Source organism: Micropterus salmoides, unplaced genomic scaffold, assembly GCF_014851395.1.
Source record: "Micropterus salmoides isolate LMB-PRFRI ecotype aquatic unplaced genomic scaffold, ASM1485139v1 Ms_hic_scaffold_13, whole genome shotgun sequence".
Taxonomy (NCBI): Eukaryota; Metazoa; Chordata; class Actinopteri; order Centrarchiformes; family Centrarchidae; genus Micropterus; species Micropterus salmoides.
This window is the reverse complement of record NW_024040374.1, coordinates 16,027,430-16,051,127: the sequence shown is the minus strand read 5'-3', so window position 1 is coordinate 16,051,127 and position 23,698 is coordinate 16,027,430. Positions and strand designations below refer to the sequence as shown.

At 41.8% G+C, this 23,698-nt stretch overlaps 1 protein-coding gene across 3 annotated transcripts in view; it reads left to right on the top strand.

Annotated features, from left to right (window-relative positions):
• Window positions 1-23,698, top strand: part of ttll7 (tubulin tyrosine ligase-like family, member 7) — a 76,445-nt gene that overhangs the window by 19,915 nt on the left and 32,832 nt on the right. For all 3 annotated transcript variants that reach the window (XM_038715754.1, XM_038715756.1, XM_038715755.1), the window contains exons 7-13: window positions 148-364; window positions 1,943-2,107; window positions 5,052-5,210; window positions 15,361-15,455; window positions 17,393-17,540; window positions 18,715-18,788; window positions 21,715-21,850. In XM_038715754.1, the coding sequence (XP_038571682.1) occupies window positions 148-364; window positions 1,943-2,107; window positions 5,052-5,210; window positions 15,361-15,455; window positions 17,393-17,540; window positions 18,715-18,788; window positions 21,715-21,850 (994 nt within the window). The remainder of the gene's footprint in view (window positions 1-147; window positions 365-1,942; window positions 2,108-5,051; window positions 5,211-15,360; window positions 15,456-17,392; window positions 17,541-18,714; window positions 18,789-21,714; window positions 21,851-23,698) is intronic.

Sequence of the window (23,698 nt, the reverse complement as noted above, 5' to 3'; positions counted from 1 at the left end):
GTCATCAGTCATGTTCACGGTCCTTCCTATGCTTTCATCTATCATTTTTTAATTATCTTTTTTGTCTTTACTATGCCATATTTTATTATGCTGGTGACGACATCCCAATTTCCCCCCCGAGGATTAATAAAGTTTCTGTCTATCCAGGATCTCGCTTATCCGCAACTGTGAGAAGCTGCCAGCTCAGGAGCACTTTATTGTTCAGGAGTACCTGGACAAGCCCTTCCTGATGGAGGGCTACAAGTTTGACCTGCGCATCTACATCCTTGTTACTTCCTGCGACCCACTTCGCATTTTTCTCTACAAGGACGGCCTGGTTCGCATGGGCACAGAGAAGTACCATGCACCCAGTGAAGCCAACCTGGTGAGTCACAGATAATAATACTACAAATAATAATGATTTTGATAGCCTTTATTAGTATAGCATTTTTCAAAGCAATGTTACAAAGTGCTTCTCAAAAGCTGAACATAGATGTGGAAACGCACACATGATTGTAGACTTGTAGAACTTGTAACAGTACATGCATGATGAGTTGTTCATGGATTTATGTACATAAGTACATACATTACCTAGTGTGTGGCCAATCACTTGAGTCAGATATAGTAGAAGTAGATTCACAGAATGTATTTGCCATGGGCGTGTGCAATTCAGCATAATCAAATTGGACACACAGTAGGACCCCACAAACATGCACATACTCATACACACACACACACACACACACACACACACACACACACAAATAAGAATGTGCATACTGTATGCACACAGCTGAGCATAAATGTCCACATGCCAGATGTCTCCTGTAATATCAAGCCGCTCATATTTGCCTTGAGGTTCTACACCTGCTGAAGCACAGTCTGTTGCTGATGATGGGATGTGCACAGACACACACACACACACACACACACACACAGCTTCCTATCAACTGCGATGCTTATCTACAATATGAACACTCGCACACATAGACACGCCGGACCCCTCCTGTGACACAAATGTGTATTGTCTTACCGGGTCTGTGACACATGATGGAGTGAGTCATGCCATGGAGATGGATGTTCAATCCCACAGAGAGTGGCTCCCAGACAGCCATCAGGGGCTGGAGCGGCCTGCAGCCACAGTGTTATTACCATGTAGGTTAAAGACAAGGATGTATTGTCTTCAACTGTGAGGGATAGTGTTTAAAGAGAGAGATACAACAAGGGTAACACAATGGTTAGTTGTAATCCACCACTCAATGATCCATTTTAGCCATGCACTGCGGGCACTATGGCTCTGACTCCTCTTTTCACTGAATGGTTGAGATTTTGGTGAGATGGTGATTGTAAGCTTGTTCTGCTGCTACTCATTATCAATCGTTCCCAAAAGAGCATAGAACCATTTCAAAAATGTAACATTGATAATCCCATATAGCGCAGTGAGATGTTCTTAACTTGTTTTACTGCACCATTTTTACCATCTTTAGCTGTTACCAGGGGACCAGTTTTCTTTATTCCTCTTTAGTCTATATTACTGTTGAGAAAATGTTTTACATTACAATGTGGGAACATGCGCTGTGAACACCCTTGAGGATGTTCTTTGCTGTGATGATTATCATACACTGACAAAGGTATAATTAAAGAGCACAGTATAGCAATACTGTACAATACACATTATGTATACCATGTATTAAAATAACATTACATGGTAATGGTGGTCATCCCTTTTGTTTCAGCTGAGTTTTTTGTAGCCATTAGGATTGTGGTTGTACTGGGCAGGTATGAATGCATCTAACTGGAGAAGAAAGCAGGTAAAAAAAACTACTTAATTTCTTCATCAGCTCAGTAAATAAGGGAATTCATGGCAGTTGTAGTTTGAGTAGTTGTTGCAAATAAAGCTAGAAATAGTCATGAACATGCATATGTTAATGTCTGATGCATATGAACTCTTTTACTTCCACAGAGCCAGCTCTACATGCATCTGACCAACTACTCTGTCAACAAACACAATGAGAACTTTGAGCGAGACGAGACAGTGGACAAAGGGAGCAAGAGGTCAATCAGCTGGTTCACCGAGTTCCTCCGCACCAACGACTACGATGTGGCCAAGTTCTGGGGAGACGTCTCTGTACGTGGGTTGCCCACCCAAACGGACACAAACACAGTTACATGCAGATATATTGGGGCAGATGTATGCTTCCACAAAAGCAAGGATGATAACAAAACGCTCCACAAATGCAAACAACACAGATATACATCCGTTAAATGTAATCTATTAATGTACTCTCATATATACACATTCTCTTACTACCAACCAACACACGCTGCACACAAAACACAAACATACCAGCAAAGGCTTGACATGATTTGCAATGACAGTAATTCAGTGAGCTTCAGAGCTTTGTTTAACTCCAGGAAGAGCTCAGTGAAAACATCATTCCTGGAGGGTGAGCTCTATCTGGCACTCCTCTCAGCTCATCCAAACACCTTTACCTTGTTCCTTTTCTTTCATCAGAGTCTGTTAGGAAGATTCTTTTACCTCCTGTATCTGATTAATTTTCATCCATCCCATTATATGCCCAATCATAGTTACTCCTTTCTTTTCTACCCATTTCTTAGCTCTGGTTCTGTTTATGCTCTTCTCTATTTCATTCTATACCTCTATTTCTTCTTTACCTTGGCTTTTTGTCCTTCTGTCCGTAGTCATTTGGGTTGTATGGTCCCTGAGTACCTTTACTGTCTGTTCTCATGCTACCAGCATTCAACCTCACAATCAAATCCCATTGGTTATTGTACTTTCCTCAAGGCAGTCTTTTATTTGTTCTTTCACTTTTCTTTGTTCATTTTAAACAAAGTGGCCTTTGAGACTATTGTAGCAGCAGAGGAATCTTTTATATATTTATTATTTACATATTTATTTGTTGCAACAAATAAGAATCTAGCTTAGGAAGTGACCAGCAGAAGTTGTACTAAATGAAAAGCTGTTTGGAAGCCAAAAGAGCCGGCTCTCGGAAAGGAACATGAGCCATAAGAACTGGCTCCCTTCAAAGAGGTAGTTGCCATCTCTAGTGTTTAGATAATTTCTTCCTTTTCTTTGTAGTCCTCTCTTATCCATTTTGTGTAATCTCTCCATGTGCTCCATTTTGTCAAGGCGTTCAAGTCCTCTCTTCTTCACTTGTTTCTTTTTATCTAATTGTTCCTGTCCCTCAGTAACACACCTCTGTGTATCACCCTCTGACTCAGCCAGACCGTTGTCCTCTTCTCTTGCTCTCTCGCCATTTTTTTCTCTGCTCTTTCTTCAGAAGTTGCACCACTTTGGTGTTAGTGCTGTCTGTTCGCACTCACACTGTGTTTTGTTTCAACTCTGTATTTATGCTGTCCGCTCACTCTCCTCTCTACTTCTCTCTGCTTTTACATTTTGTTCCCATACAGACCTAGCAGGCTGCCCTGACTCTTCCCGCCAAGTCACGGTCAGAGAGTTAGAGTTTGTCTGTGGGGTTTAAGAATATCATGTAGTTTTTTATGTGATATGTCTTTCATATTGAGGTATTATTGATGTGCTGTATGGCGCTGAGTGTCCAAGGTTTGACCAGCAAAGCTATAGCTTTTTTATGTAGGTGTGATTTTGAGAGCACTGTCTGACTACAAATGGGCTAGTTTTGAAGTCTGAGTTAGACCACCATAACCCTCTCCTGCACCAACAGTCAGACTGTACTGGGCAAACTGCAGACCAGCAGCACTGTGTGTGGCTTTACTGGTGAGGGGAAGCTTTGTGCAGTAAAAAAAATAATCTTTGCACTACAGTAGACATAGATTTAAAATGTGAGTTCTTGTGCATTTATATTGACAGAATAATATATCACTATATATAAGTGAATGACATAAATTAATATTTCAACAAGTTAAATTTAAATTGAGGATAAATTTCACTTAATTTTGTAGTTTAAATATCTTTTTCAGTTTTACCATACTGTCAATACTGTGAAACAAGGAACATATGGTTAGGAGAAAATCTTTTAACCAGCTAGACCTCCTACTGTCTACTGTAGAAAGAGACGTGACTATTCAAACAGATATGAAATGAATTATACATGCACACATAAAATAGTTAAAATAACATACACATTTACGCAGGTAAGATTAAAAAAAAAATAAAAAATCAAAGAGGCTTATAAAACCATTTAAGTCCAAAACTAACGAAACACAGGCACACATGCACAGTGCTAGGCAGTGGCCATTGCTGGGGGCTTCGAATAAGAAGGGAGGTGATCAGGGCAGGGACAAAGACACACCAGCCAGTACTGGGGACTTCGGGCATAAACAGTGGTAGTGGGAGCAGGTGTTTGTGCTGGGCAGCCTGTGGGTCAGGCGCGTGGATGGATAGACAGATGGATGCAGGTGTGTGAGCGACAGACAGATAGAAAAGGGAGGGGGTCTGCTGCCTTATCAGTCCAGAGCCAGACCACCATACCCCTCTCCTGTACCCAGCAGTCAGACTGGACTGGGCAAACGGCAGGCCAGCGTGGGGCTTGACTGGTGAGGGGAAGCTTTGTTTACCCCACTTACACAGTGGGAGTAAGCAGGCAGGTAGCAGCCAGCAAACATACGTGCAAACACACACATATCACAGGGTGGGGGCCACTACCCACACAGATGGACCACCACCAACACTGGCGAAGGTCTGTGTGTGAGTGGGATTCAAAAGGTTCTGTGCCAGTAACACTTTCTCCTCAGATTTTAAACTGACAGAGTATCTGGAGACACAGGAGAACTAAGGATCAGTCTGGATTGTAATGCTACCTCTTTAAAGCAGGTCTGTAGGTTACAGGTCTAGCATGTGTCATAAGTACTCATTTGTCAGAGTTTAGTATAAACCTAAATCAAGAATTTGTCTGCAGTTGCAACCTGCCATTAAAGAGGTACTACTAATTGCACCATTTTCAGTTTTCTTAGACCTTTAATCAGCTACTATAAAAAATTTTTTTAGGATGAATTAAACTGAATAAGATTTTTGTGTTTGGTGATTCTCTCTTTCTCTCTCTATCTTTGTTACTGTGTGTGTGTTCTGCCAGGAGCTGGTGGTAAAGACGTTAATAGTGGCTGAGCCCCATGTGCTGCACGCCTATCGCATGTGTCGCCCCGGCCAGCCACCAGGGAGCGACAGCGTCTGCTTTGAGGTCCTGGGCTTTGACATCATCCTGGACCGCAAACTTAAACCCTGGCTACTGGAGGTAGTGTGTGTGAATTTTAAAGGACTGTCTCATTTATTTAATTAGTATTTTTCAGTTCTTATTCATTTTCAATTTTATTTTTACGCAGTATATTGTGTAAATCACAATAATGTTCAAAACATGAAAAAAAATATGAAAGTGCACTAATAGATTTACTTTTGTGATTTATGAAATTTTATTTGAGAGTGTGTATGTGTGTGTTTGTCAGTCAGAAAGAGGAGAGCTGCAGTCTGTGGAGTCTCTCCTGTCTATGCTGCTACTAAAGTGACAGCGGCTCCTGAAATGAAGTAATGTGGCATCAGCGGGAGAAAGGGAGACGTTGCCCCACACTGACAGAAAGCATAAGCACACACTGATTTTGCTTACACACTCTCGTCCCTGGTGCACACACAGTCTCAAGTATGTATTCATTCACCTCCAAACACAAGGAGATGTAAAATGAAAGGAACGTACACAACCACAGACATGCACACACAATTATATGCATGCGTGCGTTCATTCACACCCACGCATACAAAAAGAAATGCCTGCATACACAGCAGCATACAAGAGAAGACAAAGACGCTTCATCTTCACACACACACAAGGGGTATGAAAATATACGTCAGGATGGCAGGCTGACTAGTAAGACACCCGCCCCTCATTCTCTCTGTGTCAGTCATTCGAGAGATGGATTCGAGTTCAGATTCCATTCCAGGATTTCTCTCTCACCATTCTGATGTCAGCCAGTCAGTTAAAGCGTGACCTAAATCCTTTAACCCAAAGTGGCTACGCACCCCCCCTTCCCACAAATTGACTCAAGGATGGGAAATGCCTCTGGGATAATTGTTTGTTTCTCCTCCATCATGCCAACCCAAAAATAAATCTTGCGATTTCCAAAAGCCTGTGATTTGGATAAAAAAAATGTAAAAAGAGGGACATTTGATGGTTGGTGTTTTAAGAAGAGTCATTGTGGAATTAGGGTGTTATAATTACCCTACCTGACTCTTTTTGTGTGGTTGAGGAGTTGTACTATGTGACAAAAGGATGTAGAAGAGAGAGCAAGAGGTGTTCCTTTTGACTGCTGGTGCACTGTGACAGTGTGTGTGCATTGTGTGTGCATTGTGTGTGCATTGTGTGTGTATGCGTGTGTGTGTGTGTGTGTATGTGTGTGTAAATGTGTATAAAACATGGCAAACAGCCGTGAATGCAGTTGTTCCACTCCAGCAGTAATGATCCCCCCTGTGCTACTAGCAGCTCTCTATAACTTTCATCAATTAACATCACACGCACACACAGGCACACATGCACACACACACACACACACACACACACACAACCCTGCTTCTCTTTCACTTAACATTTACGGCAACAATCATTTATTTCCAAAATTCAACTGATTAGTCAGGGGATAGTTGCAAGCATGGAGACCCTTTTTCAAATCCTCACTGCGTACGATGTCAAGCCTGAAAATAACTTTATTACCACTTTTTAGCCTGTCGACGTTCATTCCTATTCAGCAGGGATACAACACGCAGCGGGGCCCATAGGCTGGTTGCCACAAACGGTACCCTACAGCAAGCCCTCAGGTCCAAATTAAATTTTTCAGCAGATCTCTTTGCTACATTTTGTGCTAAATTAAATCTATTTCACCCCATTTCACCATTTTATATTTTTGTCACCCACCTGAGTTCCAAAACAGTAAAAATTGTATCAGGAATTGAAACACAATCTAGGTCTTACAGGTTTGTTTTGAATATGTGGACTTTGCCTCTCGGGTTTCTTCATTGGTGTCACTGTGAATTACACGTGCCACGCCTCATTGGGGCTTTACCCAGACTGCTGTTCTGACAATGTCTTCCTTTCTTACTCTTTAAACGTCAAAGTTGGTTGTTGGACAAGCAAACTCATAGCCAGGAAATGAAAGTTCAACCTGTGTAAACTAAAAGCCAGTCGGATACCTGAAAGCTGGATGGTATCATATATAAGCAACTGTCAAATGACATTAGTCCTGCCCTTTCTATTTGTATTTTTGTCTGCCGTTTTCAGAGTGTGTGTAGGATGCTGGGGAGGGAAAAGGAACAAGATTGCCCCTCACATCCTCCAATTACACCTCCAGAAAATAGCCACTGTTTCTCTCTGTTTTGTTTTTTTTTTTTTTGGAAAAGGTATTCAAAATAGTGCAACTCCAAACTCCTGTGATTAGAGGACATGTTCGCCTTTATCTTGCAAGAAAACCTCTTTCCAAGATACAACACACCAGCTCTTTGTAAGCCGACAAGCACAAAGAGAAATCATTGCATATATACTGATAACTAATGCAGATACTCAAGAGGAACAAACCACAGACCACCGCACACCTGGTAAATAGCTTGCCACAGGAGTATAAAATCTAGAGGGATGCCTCTCAAACCAAGACCAGGCATCAACTAGGGCATTGTGCTCATAGCAAGCATAGAAAGGGGAGAAGAGAAGGTAAAACGAGAGAGACAGGCTTTTGTGTGATCCTTATCTTAATTCAACAGGGTTTTCTACACAAGTTTTACCTCCTATTGACATTCAAAACATCAGCACTACATAGGCGCACACACATACACACACATTTGCTCAAATGGCGTAACACGAGACGTTCACTTTCATTAAACCAGCCCAGACCGCATCTATGTCTCGTAGAGAAAAGGCGTTTCATTGAGCTGTGATCTTCTACACACACACACGCATGCACAGTCTGCTTAGACTGTGGTTGGTATTGTCATTGCCAAGGCAATACAAACCACAGTCAAGGCTTTGACTGTTTTCTTTGTCTTTTGAAAGCAAAAGAAAAAAACAAAGGAAAACATGGTTGATGCAAAAATGCACATACATGCACTTTAGCTCAGGAATCGCCGCATGACACAGGCTCTACTCGTAAATTCTGCTAGCAGGTTGTGTCTTAGAGTTGGGGTGCATAGGTCAAAGGGAACCGCAGATATCTGCAAATCCACTGAGTCATTAGGAGTGCATTTACTCAATGGCAAAATATAGCAGTGGGACAGCATTATCACCCATGCACCCCCTTCTCGCTCACGTTTATCTAGGGTCCACGTGCTTTAAGCCAGCATGACAAATAATGTCAAACGGAGTGAGGAAAATGGAAAAAATATTACCAGAGATTTGGTGGGTGATGGATGAGGACAAGAGGACAATAAAAAAAATATTCCTTTAAACACTGAACCCTTATCTCTGAAACAGAACCCAAAAAAGGGCACAATTGTTCTCACGAGGTCCTGATTGCTGTCCATGGACCCCACAACAAGGACGGGTGGATAGAGGCCTAGCCTCATTACAGGCTTTGCCTTAAAAAAAAAGAAGCTCCAGCTGGTCAGTTTTACATAAAAAGAAACAAGTGTTTGTAGTGAGCATGAATAATTAGAACCTGCCTGGTCCGTGCGAAGCTGGCTCTCGAGTGTAAGGCTCCAGGCAGCTCAAAGGCTGGTCAGCCTGCTTGTTAGGGCCACAATCAGTGTGTGAGGGTGGGTGGGTGTGTGTGTGTGTGTGTGTGTGTGTGTGTGTGTGTGTAAATTAATGTGTCAGTGGTGTGTGATTCTGAATTTGGTTTGTGATGTGTGTGGCATTTGAATGGGTGCATACTGTAGGGTTAGGGTACCGTATGTGTGTTTGCCTGCACTATAAACACACATATTTACTATGAAAGCCACTCCATGCAATGAGGATGTTTCCTTGTTTCTTGTGAATGTGTCTACTCCCTGTGTGTGTGTCTGGATGTGTGGTTTCTGTTCCTCTGGGAATAGTCCTCTGTAATATGTGTGTGTGTGTGTGTGTGTGGCTGGCCATTCTGATCTGCCCACCAAACCAACTCAAGTCCAGAGCCTGTCTTTTTATCCAGTCGGAGAGGCAGTGAGGAATCCTGTTTAAAACACACAGACCAGTTCAGTAAATAACAGGATAAAGAATGGAGGAGGAAACTGTGTTTGCCAAATTTCACTGTGTTTTATGTGTAACTGTTCAACATTAAAATGCCAGCGCACACAGGAACTCAGGCAGCTAGATTATTGATGGCTGCAACTTAACTACCATCCCCTCAGCCATCTCTTTACCCCTCCTGCCCTCCTGTCGGACGGCTTGTGCAGAGTGATTGGCAGCTAATGAGGCGGGCATGTTTAGGTCAACTGTGGCATGGGTTTGTTTGTGTCTCACTGTTTGTGTGAATGGGAATTACGACAACAGATCAACAGACTGCAGCTGGACTGCTCCCCTAAGGGCGGTGATTCTTCGGCCCTCCCTTCACCCTTTCCTGCAACTTTCCTCTCTTTCTGTGCTCTGTCACCGATTGTTTCAAGATGAGTTTGGTTTGCCTGTCCACCCCTCAGAGCCAACATAATCCAGAAATCCTTTTGTTTTGAGTGCAAGTGTATATATATATATATATATATATATATATATATATGTGTGTGTGTATGTTTGTGTTGGGATGTGTGTTTGAATGCCACATACAAAGTATTTACTCTTCCACACCCCCAGTACACATAAACGTATATTGCAAAAAACTGCTGAATAAATAGTGCCTCAAACTTTTTACTATTTCATCTGTGCAAAATGAGATGAAAATGTGTTGTACTTATAGCTTTTTGTAAAAGTCTAAAGTGTAGCCATTTACAACGTAGCTGTTTTCATAGTTTTAGAAGAAGGATTTAGAGGTTAGGCTGCCTTTCAGCTATTTCCTCAGGAAATTTGTGTTTTCTAGCCGGTACAACAGCCAGGTCGAACATTATTGTGTATTCATGGTCATTATGGACGGATTTACTTGCTACCTGTGCTCTCCAAATAATTTTCATCCCTTCATGATTGAATTTTCTAGGGTGAAAAATGATAGATAAGAATACATACAGTTTGATATACTCAGTTATCATCCAGAGTCTCTCTTGCACCCTTCCACCATTCATTTTCCTTTTGCCTTTGATTAATCTTTGTCACTTAGCGGGATTAATTCTTATTTAAATGTGCATGGATATCGTCCTTGGCTCTGAGGGGGCGTCTTTTTCCCTGTGAACCCTAGGTGGCAGTAGTTACCTATGAGCTGCTCTTTGGCTTATAAGAGGTTTATTAAAGAATAATTAGAATGATGTATGGGACTGTCTGTCTGTATCCACATCCATTTTCCCCCAACATGACTATTTCATGGAATAAGTATCAAATTAGGAGCGCACAGGCCTCATATGTGGGACAGTTGAATATACACCCCAACATTTAGTCATTCATCATAAGGCACGTATGACAACACAAGTGACTGTGTGTGTGTCTCTGTGTTTGTGTGCATACATGTGATCAAGAGGGGAGATATATATTGCACGCTTATGAGTGACATATGGAACTGTAGAGTGTGTGATTGAGTGTGGAAGAGACTGTAAATTAATGTCTTCTTGCATATTTATGACCTTAGGTGTATTTTGTTGATATATTCATGCATGTTTGTTAGTACCTTGGTGGGAATCAGGATTGTGTGTGTGGCTGCATAACTACGTCCCTCTTAATTTTCTTGTGCACCTTCGATGCCCCTTTTGTCTGATTGTATCTCTGCCTCTTAAAAAAATCCCCAGAGAAAACAAAAAACCTCTCCCTGCACACTGCCAGCCAGTCAGGCAGGTCAGGCTGACTGGTGGCTAAGCTAAGCATTGGCCCACTCACTCCCAGGACCTTTACCAGCAGCTCAGCATGCTCAGCTAGAGTTTCCTGTGTCCGACAGGACCACTAAAAACGCCACAAAAAGAACAAAACAGTGATTGATAAGACGGCTGAAACAAGAGAGCGACTTAACATGGCGGCCAGCTGTCTGTCTTTCTGTCGCTCTGCTACTCATGCTCTCCCTCTTTGCCTCCCTTTCTCATTCCACCATTGTGCAGCAACAAACACTCCATTCTGACAGCGGTTGAACTGTGCCGATACCCTCGAGTGTGCGGGGCAGAACGGGAGGCTTGTCAAAGCAGTGGTTGTTTACACTCTGCCAGGAATAATAAGAGGGGGTCGTTTTTCTGAACCGATTAATCACAAGCAGCTCGTGCGCTTGTTTGACGAGTATTCCAGACACAGAATAGATGTCGATGGGGGGAAGCAATTTGTTGTGGAAAGAAAGCAGCTGATTGTTGTTGATCCGTTGCTATTGCTATGTTATTAGGGTCGGTGTGACACAGCGGAGGCTAAGGGTGCACAGTTTGATGCCCACTACATTTTCAACAATGACTGAGTCATATAATCATTGTAAGGATTTGTTTTCTTGCTGGGTTTATTCATAATTAAAATGATATCAATGAATTGTTAGACAGAGTTTGAATGTCATAGTATGAACTGAGATTGAGTTTATTCTCTCTAGGTGTGCAGTATGTCCTATGGCTACGTTAATAAAAGTGTTAATAGACTAACAATAGACTTCCAGAGGGGCCAAACATTATGAGACTGAACCTGCGTACAAAGGAGGGTAAATTCAGTTTCCCACTTGGAAAGGATAAACTATATCAAATCGATTAAGGCATGTAAAATCTCCTAGTTGCACTTCTGCCTCTCTGTTTGTACTTTAGGACCTGCTATAAAGATCAATAGACAGGGTTGCAGTTCACAGACTATTCAAACCAAATGGCTAGCTGAAAAACTTTTTTATAAGCCGCCACCACCACCACCACAAGCTTATTTCAACTGCCTTCATAAACACCTGCCAGTAAGTAACCTGCCAGTGAGTTACTTATGTGTCTCAGTCACACACCTCCAGGTGCAGAGAATAAAAGAGTTACGTGTCCTGTATAGAGTATATTTAAGGTGTGCAGCTAACCCTCTGATCTTTGTATGTTTAATTGGAGGATCAGATCAGGATAAATCTGTCCTGTGAAAAATTACAGATTGATATGTTATTTTCCTACAGGCTCATTCTGCTGTCTGACCAAGTGATATCTGGGCTACATTGATGCGATGCTGAACCGTATCAAATCATAAGTAAAAAAGAGTTTCTAATCTTTTCATCTGACATTTTTATTGAATGCGTCTTGGAGCAACCGTGGGCTCCTTTAAGACCCTGCCAGAGTCACTTAAGGAAATCAGAGTGGGGGGTTTTGGGAGCCTGCAGGGGTTCATTAGGACCAGACTGGTCCAACTTCCTCTGCCAGAGAGGAAAATGAGAACAGAAACACAGGGAGAGAAAAGGTAGCCAGAGAGTAAGGGGCTAGCAAGCGGAGGGGGGGAATGAGTGACCAGACAGAAAATGGGGCGAGAGACAGCAAGAAACAGAGTAGGAAGAGACACTATCCAGAAGAAGCGTGCGACAGGCAGAGAGTGGAAAGAGAGAGAAAAAAAGATTGAGGAGAGCAAAGAGAGACAGCGAGTGCTGCGATGCCAGTCTGCTCTGTGACAGCTTGACACCACAAATCAAACTAAAAAATGAAGACAAGTAACGAGACAACCGTCGCCAGGATCACTGCCAGTCTGGCTGTTACCTATAGGCTACGGCGCTCTAAAGCCATACTCTTTCCATTGTGGCTGTCATATCGGGGAGTGCTCTAAACGAAAACAGACCTCTTCCCTCTTTTTCTTTTGTAGAGTTTTTTTTTTCCTCACATAAGGTACTGTAGGTTGAAGTGGAACTCTGTCCTTCTCAGTACACAGAGGGATGTATTGTAGACTTCATTCTATTGAGTGAAAGAGTTGGATAGGGTCTCTGTTCCTTTTTTCCTCTTTGCTCTGGAAGACATTCATCACCTACCCACCCCCCTCCCCCACCCATTCTGATAAATGGATGCTGTGTAGAAAAACGCACATGTGGGTGCGCACACACACTTGCGAAGGCACGTCCATACAAACCCACAGCATGTTGGTGTAGATTTAGTAGCTCACTTGTGGATCTATCCTCGGAACAAGTCAGAGAGACTCGGGCAGTCATGGTCCACCAGGCTCAGAGAAGGTACACAGTTGATTCTGGTTAACGTAGACAGCTCAGGATACTTTTTCTTGTCCTTGTGTGCTTATTCACCTATGCCCAGCTTCACAGCTATATGCATTTCAACATGTAAGCTACCTTGTACAACCATAATCATATACGTCATTAGAGTTTGGGGTATATGTGTCTGACTGAAGGACAATTTAGGGGCAAGCGTTAATGTAGGGGGCAGCTTTACTGATTTACTGGCCAGATATTTTTTTTTTCTTTTACAGTTGGCTCATGATCCAACTGGACAGTGTTTCAGTAACTACCTGCCCCATGGTTGGCAACATATTCGGCGCTCTGGCTCTCTCAGTAGCTGAGAGCCTGGTTCTGATGTAAATATTATCTTACAACACTGTTCCCAAATCTGCCACACAGAAGTAAGCACCTTTGTGCCAGAATTAGTAATGGCTAGTTCAGAAGAAGGGAAGAGAAAGAGGGATGGAGTTTCTGAGTGCTACCCCTGCAACCCTCGAGACGCTTTGCACATCTCTGTAAAGGCACTTTCGAGGTTTTGTTTCTCGTTCTCAGCCAAAAATCTTTATGGTTCCAAATAGCCTGATGTCGCACACCAATCTGTTTTCTCATTGGCCTCTTTCACTGTTCTTTACCCAAGTTCCTGATTGGTAGATAGAATGGATCTATAATGCGCTCTGATTGGCTAAGTGTTGCTCTGTCATTGAAATCATGATTTGTGATTGGCTGTCATGCGGCTTTAATGAGTTCAACTGTATCCAACTGCTTTTTTCTAAAGGAAGATAGGAACAAGAGGAGTCATGTTTCTGACACAAATACGCACTCTGACTGCAGATTAAGGCTACTGGGAAGGATGAATTTCCAGCTACCTATTAGCAGGGATTTTGATTTGATTGAAAATGATCATTGCTAGGTGTGGTCATAGTAAGGCAGTAGTTAGCTAATTTTCATTTGATAATAACCTCTATGTCTTTTTATACTGTATATATTTTCATCTAAATCTTTTTCAGAGTAACTTTTTAACAGTAATGACATACAATATGTTTAAATTGTTATTAATGAGAACTTATAGCAGCTAAGTGAAAGAAAATCCCATATACTGCCCTACACAGGTCCATACATGCATAAAAAGTTTTTATTTTTTTCCAATTTAACAGGCCATTGTCTGCATTTTGCTAGCGAGTGAGGTTCTGTCTAATGATTCATTGTATACCTTTTAAGCTAGATATCCCTCCTCAACAAATACGCTTTTATTAAAGCTATTACAAATCTAATGACATCAAAAGGTGCCAACTATGCTCTTGTTCCTGCATAAAAAAGGAAAAAGGCGGTTTGAACATTTGAACAACCTGACTTATCTCAACAATCAACCCGAGCCAGCCTTTCGGTGGGCATCTGTTGCATTGTCATTTGAAGTCACCTCATAGGAAGACGCCATTCCAGTGATGGTTGCCAGTTCATTCACCCTCCCTCCGCACTTCTCTCCATTTGTTGGTCCTTTTGTTGTCTCAAACAATCTCTTTCTCACCTTGGTAGAGAGACAGAGGGGACATAACAAAGAGTAAAAGGGAAGAATTGATTTGTTGTGTCAGGTATAATAAGTGATATCTTGCACCGGTGCTGGAAATTGTTCTGTTAAGAAAGGTAAGCCGCTCTCCAATTTTTCCCTGGGTGATACTGGCTTTTGTACCTCAAATCACAGGTGGCTTATTCTGTTCTCGCTCAGTTGACTCTCTCTGAGCGCTCTTGATTGTATATGATGGCATTGAGCTCAACGGTGGTAATTCACTGATGCTCAAAAATGATTGGTGGCAGTGGTATGGATAGATGTTGCACTGCCTGGCATACTTAGGTGGTTCGCTGAAAGGAGCAGGGCCACTAATCTGGTGACAGTTTAACCTACACAATCTGTTGGTATGCGTGCACTCATTCACACACAGACACTTCTTCATGCACAAGCATAGACACATCAGTGTTAGACAGGATTTATGCCCAGGCAAAGACTAAGATTTCCAAAATGTCCTTGAAAGAGTCTCTTTCTCCCCTCTTCTCTCCTCTTTCCTCTCCTTGTGGGAACAGATCTCTTTTTTCTAAAGATGCCCTAAATCCACTCCTGTAATTGCACAGCATTTCTGCCTGCTGAATTGAGAAGAAAGGGAAAAAATGAGATGAAGTAGAAAGAAAAAAAACTAAAATATTCTTTGAATGTTTCTCTCTTCTCCTCTCCGGCAGATCAATCGAGCTCCGAGCTTTGGGACCGATCAGAAGATTGATTACGACGTGAAGAAAGGGGTTCTGCTCAATGCTCTCAAACTCCTCAACATTCGGTAATGTTCTCCACCACGGTCATTCATACACACACATGGACGCGCTTGCAGCTTGACACACATGAATTGCATCTAGGGGCCCATTAAGTTTCATGTGCAGAGGCATTCAAAGTTCCCGTCAAACTTTATTTTTCAGGGCTCTGAATGTTTAAGGATTTCAATCGATTCTTTCAGTTTTCTTTATTTGGCAACCCTGAAAACTTCAGTATTGCTTTGATTCACGGCACAATTCAGCCTTTCTCTTGGCATGGTTTCAAACTAATGATACAGTGACATTAGTCTGGAACTAACAGGAAGTTTAAGCTATGGACAAAAGAACGTTTGTATTTGTGTGTGTTAGTGCTGCTACAAATACTGGCCAAGGTGCAAAGCTACGCCTCTGTTGTGCGCTTTGTGCACCTTTTAAAGTTACCTGTATTTCAGAGTCTACATTGTTTACCCTGCTCTGCATAAAAACGTCCTGTTTTGCTCTTTTACTTTACTTTGTGGGTGTATTTGTTTTCCTGTTTAGGTTACACAAACTGCCATTCTTGTTGTGTAATGCACTTTTTGTAGTGTGTGTGTGTTACGTAGTGTGTGTGTGTGTTTGCTGGCATGCTTTTCTGTCCCCTGGCTATAGTGAGCCTGTCCACTGATTGATCATCGTACACCAGACCTCTGGATCTCTGCTCTCTTTTTCTCTTTCTCTCTCTGTACTTGTCCTCCTCTTGCTACTCTAAATATAGTCTCAACTCTACTAGTCACACACATACACACACAACTCACACACAATGGATCAATTACATGCAGCACCATAGATCTAGTTTGGCCAAGTGTGGAGCGTGGTGCAGCCATCCTACATAAAAACTCGCTCCATTCTCCCGCCCAGCTTCAGTTGGCACAAACAAATCTCTTATCAAAATGATTTGTTCCATGGCTGATGTTTGCTGCGTTCCCACAGATTAAAAGGGGGGATTTGATTATTTCATGACAAATAAATCGTAGGAGGCCTTGAAAGGCGGCGGGGAGCTCTTTCCACTGGACAAACTGCTTATGTTCATGCTGGAGTGAATGAGGGCTTTGTTCTACCTCGCTCACTTTTTCCTTATATAGTAATGGCTTTGCTTCCCAAAAGGGATGGGTTGGTGGTGCGTAGAGGTAGTGCACTCAACTCTGCTCACAACACCAACTGTATCAACGTGGGATCAATTCAGACCCGGCCGGGCATGGACATTGATAAACCTCAGCCCCCCAACAGCACTCAATATCCAATTTAAAGGGCCAGCGATTGACTAAAATGAATTGCCCTTTCTCCAGACCGCAACGGCCCACTTGTTCAGATTTAGCTGTCTGGTCCCGTTCATCCCAGCGTTGTTGGTTTGTTTGTGTCTCGGCTCGGTCTTTATCTCTGTATTGTTGAATGTTTTGTGATAAAAAGGCAAATTCAGGTCAGTCCATCAGTTAGGGGTGAGACCTGCATGCTGTCAAACTACAAAAGTAACTCTTGTGTATCCTGAAAGAACTATTGTGGTCGAGAAATAGAAGACAGACGACGAATGAAACAATCACTACAAGGACTGCTGCTTATCTACCACCCCACATTGTTCAACCTTTGTGTTATTGTGAAGTTTCAGAGCGCGCCCCTGTAACCATAGATTCTCACTTTCCCCCTGATGGTCTGAATAACTCACTAGATTTGTTGCTTGTCCATGACGAAAATGCATTACACTTGTAGTAGAGAATGATAGCTGTTAACAAGTACAACAGAAATTTATTTCAGGGGACAATTTAGTAACCGTCCCTACCAAATTCTATCCCCCCTTGGTAGTTGGAAGTTGTGAGAGGTACAGTGGGAAAACATCTGAAACAACATAACATTTGTATTCTTAGATAATGTACTTGAATGGTGCTGATGTTTTAAATGTGCATTCTCTTGACTTGTACTTTTGTTGATCCAGAGCCAGTGATAAGAAACGCAACCTGGCCCAGCAAAAGGCAGAGGCTCAAAGACGGCTCTATGGACACGGCTCCATGAAGAAACTCTCGGCTGCTTCCTCAGACTGGGAGAAACAACGTCACACACTGGAGAGAAGGAGAGAGGAGCTGGTAAGGGACAAACAATTGATTAAACTATTGCATTTTGTTTCAACCTTATTATTCACTACGAAAGGTTTTGCTGAGCAAGACGTTGCTTCACATTTATACACATATTCCCTGATCTGCCTTGTAAAAGCACATTTGTCTCTGCTGGCAACTGACCAACTGCAGCGGAGCATCTGGGATACTGAGCACTTACTTGTACAAGGTGGTGCGCATTGACTATGGCGAAGGGAGTTAAGCGTCAAACCCATTCATTTCCCCACCCAGACTTTTAAAAGCAGCCTGGGGACTAAAACAATGCCTGTAGAGTCAAAAGCCCTGATGAGTCATGAGCCTTCTAGGCCACACTGAAATGAGCACAAAAGTTGGCTTGACTTTTCAGGGACAGGTATGAGATATATTATCAGAGACATTTTGTAAACGCATCAATAAGAAAAAATAGAAAGAAAATTAGACATTTTATAGGACATGTTCACTTTGGTAAACAACCAAACAATACACCAGTGTGTTTGTGTTAACAAGAAAAGTTGAAATGAGAAGAAAAGCCTGGGCAGAAACGTACCTCTTACTCTACGTCAAAAGAGAAAAAAGTTCTCTGAGACAAGCATACCATTTAATTATTTTCCCTTTGAAATGAAGGAGTTGGGGGAGCTTTTCTCATCTATATGTGGAAAAGTGGTAGTTACTAGTACTTTATGCCTCCCACCCTCTTTGATTAGCCTTTTGATCAGCCATGGCAGTAATCAGTGGGAATAAGGAAAGATGGCGCAGAGGCACTATTTTAAAAAGGGCACTACATCATCTGTAAATGCTGTTATGGCTGAAGTGCGAGACCAGGATCAGGTCTATTGAAGGTACATATCGCTCAGAGCTCAATGATACTGCAGTGCCAGTTGTGGAGTGAACCCCTCCTCTCTGCTTTATGCCAAATAGGCCAAACTGAGCTCCACAATTTTATCTTTGAAACATATTAATATGAGAGAACATGGAAAAATGCCTCTATAATTATGAGTCATTGTTGGGTGAGACAACATTTTTCTTATATTTCTCTTCTCTTGCCTGCTCGCTTTTAAGACATTATTCTTATCTTATCATTTCTGATAGAAGATAAAGTAGGGCTGGGAGTGACCTTAACCTGAGAGATTTATTCCTTTTTTCTTTGGTTTTCTCCCATTTCTAGAAAGAGCGACTGGCACAGGTCCGCAAGCAGATCTCCAGGGAGGAGCATGAAAAGCAACATCTGGGGAACTACAGGTAAGGAAGGCGCAAACTAACGGAGGGAGAGGGGGCTCTCCCTCCACCCACTATACCGACTCCTGCTCGACTTACATTTATGGGGTCATCTGCAGAGCGCCAAGCTCTCAGGAGAATAAATAATGCCGCTGCAGAGAGAACAAACAAAATAGAACACCCAATGTTTTGAGAGCGTGAGCAGAAGAATTAAGACTGAGAGAATATGTAAAATAGAAAGCAAGAATGGAAATCAGAGGTAGTGTGTAATGGCAAGGTTGAAATTGTTACTGCTCTATGCACACATTTACCTTTTTTGCATGGCAGAAATTCAAATTAGCATGTACACTTTGCCTGCCTACTGCAAACCATTTTCAATCTTCTCTTTGCCAAACAACTCTACCCTTTTCTCCTTCAAATCCAGCTAGGACTTTAGAAGACATTGAGCATGTCAATTTTTAATAGTCCACCTTAGAGCATGACTCAGCAACACCTGTTCTGATTTGCCGCATATTCCTCTCTTTATCCAACATGTACACTCATACACATTTCCAGGTCTTGATTATCTTTCTTTCTATTTCTCTCTCTCCATTTCTTGCGCACACAGGCAGACACACACACGCCCACACAATTGGCTCACACACTTCTTGCTGTCTCTCCAAGTTTAAGTGACTTCTTGACTCATCACTTGACTGAATGGCTAGTCAGAATGCTGATCCCTGCCTGCATGAAGGGCTGTCACCTCCTTCCTCTTCTCCGACACGCAGCCAGACAGTCAATCAGACCGGCTGAGGTCTGTCTGGAGCACCCCTAATAAAGACCTCTTAGCATTCAAATCGTGTCCCAGCGCAGCACTGGAGTCTGATTAACAGTGCTTCTCATTAGATGAGTTTGGGTAATGAACTTACTTACATTCGGCTATTAGATGAAACTTGCATCAGGTACAGACAAGCCAGGACCCTGTGGCATCAGAGGGAAACCCGGCTGATGCCATTGTTGATTCCTCATCATTTAAGCAGTTGGAATCAGCAGACTTAAGAGACACTGTTGACCAAACAAGGATAGTTTTAAAGTGATGTAAAAGCAATATGAATATTAGTTGTGTCTCTAGCCCAATTGGGAACATGCGAGAGGGAAAAAAAAGCCTCAGCGCGAACATTTTATTAAAACAATATTGTAGGGTCACACACATAAAATGGCCATATGTTCAGAGATGGAGGGTGCCAAAAAGGAGGGAGCAGTTAACACTCACTATTAAAGTATTGACCTTTTTATTCACTGAAATGATTTATGTTGCTCTTTGAGGATTGACTAGTTCTGGCTCTTTTCATATATTATCATTTGAATTCAGTTTTTATGGCTGTTAAGAGACATTTTCCACATCTCCCAATAGTAGGAATGTTAGCTGGTCAATGTACCTTAAAGGTGGATTAAAAAGTATGGCAGTTACAAAAAAACCCCTCATATAGGATAGTGCCACAGGCAGGAAATAAAGTGATTGGTTCATTGGTTGAAGTCTCGCAACATTCAGTTCACTCAGTGGCTTGATTTGAACTGCAGTAACTAAAGTAATGCATAGAATTGGGTCAACTTCTCAACAATATGGAAATCATGTACCCAGAACAGCATCTTTGTATAAAATTGTTTAATGGCAGATGGGATGCAGTAAAAGTTTTAATGGTGAAACTGTGCAGTGTTAAACTTTACTTGGCATTGCACTTGCTAATATGTGTGAATAGCTTAGTAGTAATAGCTTTCCAATCAATATTTACAAAACTCTGCCTGTCGTCTTGGACCTCATGGCAGAAAATGTCCTGCTGCTGCATAAACATTACATCCAACTTTATATATTTGTGTTTGTAAAATGGAGGTCTGTACTTTAACTCCCTTTAACTTTAACTCTCTGTTGATTCAAAAGGCCAGCTCAGGAGACGTCTGGCGCTATATATGTCTGTCTAGCCGCCAAGCTATTTTCCCACTTTTACACTCCACACTGGCCAATGCTTATTTTGATTAAAACACTGTCATTGTTTTGATTTGATGGCTAAAGCGATGACTCGGGGGGAACTTTGGAGATGTATTATGAGGATAACCAGGCAGAGGTTTATACATTTTCCTAATCCCCTCAGATATAAGATAAACACTGAGCACTGGTAAAACTAAGCAGAACTATGCAAAATGTGTGAATAGGCGCTGTAATAAGACTTTGACAAACGTTTAAGTGCACATCTCACTGTGTGTGTGTGTGTGTGTGTGTGTGGAAAGCGGTTTATGCATTATGCCATGTGACTGACATTTGTACAGTTTCTTAACTCAAGTCTCAGGTCTCCATTAATACTTATTTCTTACTGTCTTTTCTCTTTGCTGCCCCCTCGTTCAATTCCTCTCCCCTGATCCTGCCACTCACCTTCCCTTTGTCTCTCCATAATTTCACACATCTCATTGAAAAACGTATATAATTCTCTCCGTCTGTGTGTTTCTCCTCCTGCCTGCTCTTATACTCTCTCCTGCTGTGCCTCGACCTCTCTGTGCCCCGCTCCATCCACTCCTCCCTCTCTCCATCTGTGTATTCCCTTTCTATTTCTTTCTTGCTCATTTTCTTCATCTTTCTATCTCTTTGCTAACTCTCTTTCTCCACTCTTTTTCTTAACCCTTCTTCTTTTATCTGTCACCGCTCCTCCTCTCAACTCATATCCCTCTTTTGCTGAACCCCAATCCTCCTCTTCTCTTTCTTTCTTTCCTTCCACCCCATCCCTCCCGCCCTCTCCCTTGTGTACCCCAACTGTTTTCTCTCTTCTTTTTCTCTATATTTCATCATTTCTTCTATTTCCCTTCACATCCCCTTTCTCCCTGCATTGATGACCCTCCTTCTTTGCCTTTTCTTTCTCCCTCTTTCACCACTCCTTTCTCACTCTCCTTGCTTTTCTCTCTGTGTCTCTGCGGCCTACAGACGTATTTACCCCCCAGACGACAAGCTGCTGCTGGAGAAGTATGAAAGCCTGCTCTCTGCCGCCTTTCAGACCTTCCTTGCCGGGCGAGCTGCCTCACTTCAAAAGGAAATGAATAATCCTCTGAAACGAATGAAGGCACGTACGTCAGTGGCAGACTGTCACGCGCACACACACACACACACACACACATCATAGAAACCTACAGAGACCCACACACAAACATATACACACAATATACAGACACTTTTTGGACAAGCACATGCCAAAGAAAAGAAACACACGCATTTCTATTAAGATTCTGCCCACAGAGACAAAAAGGGATGCGCAAATAATGCTGAAAGTGTGCCGCAGTCATTCGTATTTGTTAAAACGTCTGACAGAATGTCCTTCTTCTTCTCTATCTGCCTCGCTTTCCCACTGTCATTCACTCTGTCTCTCCACAAATATTTATTGTGCTGTGTGTACATGAGCTTTTAAAAGCAAATCAAATCCCACACAACAATGTCATTTTTGTTTCTTTACAGTTAGACACTCTTCAGTTTCTGTGTCTTTCTGTCCTTTTTTTAAAAAATTCTTTCTGTCAAAGTTAGTTGCGAAGAGGCTTCACAGTTGATTACAGTTGCTGCCTTCATCTTTTTATGTACAGTACTTTGCTACAGGTCAATGATTTATGTTATGACAAAAGTTCAGGGATACACATTTGAACATTTACATTTGAATGCACGCACTCATGCACACACAAATGTCTGTGGCCATGCTCTAACATATGTAAGATATGTACATGTTTGTAGCAGTAGAAGTCATTGTATGCATGTAAATGCAAAAGACTCTCTGTTACCGGGAGGAATGTAGCTTCAGCTAAACTTTGAAGGTAAAGGTATGAAGAGACCTTGCAAAGGAGAGAGGGTGATTTCCATTCCACACAACTTTACAGGAGAGAGCAGAGAATAGAGATGAATGTGAAGTGTTTAAATGGTGACAAGAGAAGGTTGAGAAAAATAATCACAAAGTAAAAAAGACGTAAAAAGTTGTTTAGTCACTTTTGTTTTTTGTAAAATATTTTTTGAAGTATTGTGACAGACTCCTATTATGAACACACTTTATGAATCAGGCTGAATTGAGTAGAGTACAAAATAATAAGCAACAGAAAGAGGCAATTTTCTTTTTTCAAGTCTGTTTATGTATTCAGAAAGAAGAAATCAATGAAACAAAAAGACAGAGAAAGGCATTGTGGTATATTAAAATACATGGAGGGGAGAAGCATTGATGAGTAGGAAAGATGCAGATGAAACAAAAAACCTTAACCATTTTTGTGTAAAGTGAATAGTAATCGTGAATACTGAATATGGATATTTTAGACAGTAGTATTTGCATTACAAATTCATATCAAAGCACTGGGAGGAGATGTCATATGCAACTATTGCAGCTTTTGTAGAAACAAACTTACATCAATAGCCACAAAGTTATTATGTGTCCTTTCAAGAGTGGAATCTCTGCAGATAATTTTTATAGAGATGTCAATCAAAGATCAGGCAGAGTCGAAACACCAGGCCAACGTAAGTTTAATTTAGTCAACACACGGAGATGTGGCTCTCGTTCAAAGTAGGAAGGGAGAGAGATAATAATAAGAGAGGACGCTCTACAGTTTGCTATCTAATAACATGATCATGAGTGACAACAGGAATGATCTTAATAAGCGACAATGTGTGAGATACTGATCTTGGCAATTTATGGTATAGAAAGGATGTTTCTGATTTTCAGTATGCTATGGTTTGTTTGTGCACTTCAGCTTTGCTTTTGACTTTGCCTGCACACATTGACGCTGGAGACACAGTTTAGCTTACATATAGCCTGCATGATTTGCACTATTACTGTATTTAAATAGTGGAATTAGTCCGAGCGCTATTGTTGCCTATTCAAGTTGTTCAAGTTGCCTGTTCAAGTACCAGTTTGCCTTTACTCATAAAGCACAGCTTCCGTTGA